Source organism: Equus caballus, chromosome 21 (assembly GCF_041296265.1).
Source record: "Equus caballus isolate H_3958 breed thoroughbred chromosome 21, TB-T2T, whole genome shotgun sequence".
Classification (NCBI taxonomy): Eukaryota; Metazoa; Chordata; class Mammalia; order Perissodactyla; family Equidae; genus Equus; species Equus caballus.
This window is the reverse complement of record NC_091704.1, coordinates 15,166,098-15,169,541: the sequence shown is the minus strand read 5'-3', so window position 1 is coordinate 15,169,541 and position 3,444 is coordinate 15,166,098. Positions and strand designations below refer to the sequence as shown.

The 3,444-nt window shown below is 39.9% G+C and overlaps 1 protein-coding gene across 1 annotated transcript; it reads left to right on the top strand.

Annotated features, from left to right (window-relative positions):
- Positions 1-1,817: 1,817 nt before the first annotated feature.
- OR10H4 (olfactory receptor family 10 subfamily H member 4) lies at positions 1,818-2,744 on the top strand (the record flags this gene model as incomplete). The annotated part of the gene is given in 1 exon segment (NM_001391791.1): positions 1,818-2,744. A coding segment is annotated over 1 exon segment (927 nt), but the record flags the coding sequence as incomplete, so codon positions are not given.
- Between the last annotated feature and the right edge of the window lie 700 nt (positions 2,745-3,444).

The window sequence follows — 3,444 nt, the reverse complement described above, 5'->3', positions numbered from 1 at the left end:
AGGTGTATATTTCCCAAATAAGACTATTTTGGATTAAACATTTGACATTCAATGCTTAATTTATTTAATTAAAGTATTTCTGAATTTTTTTGATTTACTGTCAAAACATTCGATTATTTAACGGTAAATTTAGCTTCCAAACAGAAGAGATTTGGAAAGCTATTCCTTCTCCCTAATTTCTATTGTTAGTGTATTACAATCTAAATAATATTTAACTTTGCCAACAATGGACAATGTGTTTATGTCCTAATAGCGTCGATTTTTGTAAAAGTCCTCTCTGTGTTTGAAAACAATGGTTAATCACTTTTTTGGAAGAGTCTAAATATACCCAATAGCTAATGTCTCAATATTATTAATTGCATTCTTGCTAATAATCCACAAATCGCATTTCTGAAATCTGTTAAAATATCTAACTGTAATTTATCTATCTATAATTGATTTAGCTATTTCTATTTATATCTCTTTCATTGATGTTGTGTTGTTTAATTATTACTTAATATTCCAGGATGTATTGCTTCATAGATTAAGGATATTTATGCTGCTCACTAAGATGGTCTTCTAACATTTATAAAATATCATTTCTTTATCACTTGGTGTATGTGTGTAATTGTTAAATTTTAGCATGCATGTAAATACTGAGAATATTTTGCTTCCCACCCAAAATAACAAGAACATGCTTAATGATTAAATTAATAATGATTTCTTAATATTTCCACATCTAATCATTCATACCATGATCAAAGTTTTCTCTGTTGTCATAAAAAATGCTTTACAGATGGTTTATCTACATCAGGACCCAATCTAGTACATTATATTGCATCTGCTTGTTACGTCACTTGAATTTCTCTTCATCCTTTTCATCACCTGGTTTATTGATGAGACCAGACCAGTTTCTGCGAAGGTTCTACCTTCCGAATTTGTCTGACCGACTCCCCATGGTATCATGTAGTTTCACCCTCCATCCTCTGTACAACGATCATTCTTTCATGATCAGCTTTGGCCAATGGGCACATTTTCAACCTGGTTCCTGTATCCTCTTAACATTAGCCCATTACTCAAGGAAAGTTCCAATTCACAATGGCAGACACGTCCTAGGCTTTCTTTCGTACTCAGACCATTTCTCCAGGTTTCCTGGTTCCTTTTAGTGACTGGTCATAATGGAGACATTATGATTCTTGTTTCCTTAAATCCATTTTGTCTGTTATCAGGATTGCTGCATCAACTTTCACTTGGTATATTTGCCCGGCATATAGTCATCCATCCTTCTCTTTACAAACAGTCTATTCTGTTCCTTCAGAAGAGCAAAGACAAATACAAAATAAGATGGCAGATATACGTACCAATAAAATAGTATTAAAACAAGCATAAATGAGTTAATCAGTTAAAAGAAAAAGATTCTGAGAGAAAAAAGATTTTTCTAAGCCCAAGACCCAAATATATGTTTTCCTGAACAGGCACACATTCGAGAGAATACCACTCTGACCAACTCTGCTTGTCTTTAATAATTACAATATGGGATCTTTTATTTCTTTTAGTGACTGCTAGTAAAACCCAGCAGTCACACTATGTCTTAAGCATGTATTATGCTGATCTCATTCTATCTTTATCCCTGTATTGATGGTAAGGACTATTATGATTTACTCCTTGCTATGCATGAAGATTGTGAGACCAAGAAAAGTTAAGCCAATTGTTCAATAGTATAAAGTTCTTAAATTGCCATCAAATCTCAGTTAGAATCTATGTTTTAATCACCCTGCTTCATTCTGTTTCTGATCTGAGCAGACGCAGCATCCTTGCCTGGTCAGAACTGGAGCACCGTGACTGAATTCATCCTCATTGGCTTCTCCACCTTCCCCCAGCATCTCCTGCCCATCTTCTTCTTCCTCTATCTGCTGATGTACCTGTTCACGTTGCTGGGGAACCTGCTCATCATGGCCACCATCTGGAGCGAGCACAGCCTCCACACTCCCATGTACCTCTTCCTGTGTGCCCTCTCCATCTCTGAGATTCTGTTCACTGTAGCTGTCACCCCTCGCATGCTGGTGGACATGCTCTCCACCCATCACTCCATCACCTTTGTGGCCTGTGCCAGCCAGATGTTCTTCTCCTTCACGTTTGGCTTCACCCACTCCTTCCTGCTCACGATCATGGGCTATGACCGCTACGTGGCCATCTGTCACCCCCTGTACTACAATGTGCTCATGGGCACCCGAGGCTTTGTCCGTCTTGTGTCCTGGTCCTGGGCCGGGGGCTCAGTCATGGGGATGATGGTGACATTGATAGTTTTTCATCTCACCTTCTGTGGGTCTAATACGATCCACCATTTTTTCTGCCACGTACTTTCCCTCTTGAAGTTGTCCTGTGGGAAGGAGGCATCTTCTGTCACCTTGGGTGTGATCCTGGTTTGTGTCACGGCTCTGATGGGTTGTTTGTTCCTCATATTCCTCTCCTATGTCTTCATCGTGTCTGCCATCTTGAGGATCCCCTCAGCTGAGGGCCGGCACAGAACCTTCTCCACATGTGTGTCCCACCTCACTGTGGTGGTCGTGCACTACGGTTTTGCCTCCATCATCTACCTCAAGCCCAAGGGCCCTCATTCTATGGACAGTAACACCCTGATGGCCACCACCTATACAGTCGTCACGCCCTTTCTTAGCCCAATCATTTTCAGCCTCAGGAATAAGGAGCTGAAGAATGCCATAAAAAAAAGCTTCCTCAGAAAATTCTGTCCTCTCAACTCATGACAGACTGTTTGAGAATGAGGAAATATGATAAGAAGGCTAAGATGTCTCCCATTTGGACAGTTGTAAGGACTCAAGTGAGTGAAAATACCCACACTCCATAGGAGTTCAGTGCAATCTAGCTATTTGCTTTTCTGTAATTTTTTGTCTTCTTGCTCCAGAGGCTGAGCAATCCCGATCTCTTGTTAATGACTCAGTGTGATGGACTCCAATCCAGTATCTAAGCCTAGGAATATGCCATCTCTCTGTGGGCCAGTGGGGAGCATCACCTGGATGTGTCTGGGCACTGATGCTCGTGGTCCTTCCTGAATGGACAAGCAGGGGAAGACTTTATTACTCCCCACCAAATACGAATGAAGAAAAATAGGATAATAATAAATGCCACCAGCACTGAGTCCTTTCTGAGTATCAAGCATTGTGTCTAGTGTTTTCTTATCCTTTTCTTTTAAATTGTAACAAATGTAGAAAAGAAAATGAAGTGCTTGTCTCTGAGAAAATGGATTACTGTCTAACGTTCTTCACCGCCTTTGGGAGTGAAACACTCTAAGGGATGTTTTCTCTGTTGAGCTGAGCTGAGTAAAGGAATCAGAATAAAGACAGAGAGAGAGGACTAGGAGGGGTGGAGTCATTTAAAATTATCTGATTCAAATTAGATTTGAAAGAATATGGTGCAAAATCTGAAAGAAGCAGGAAGAAGGAGAAA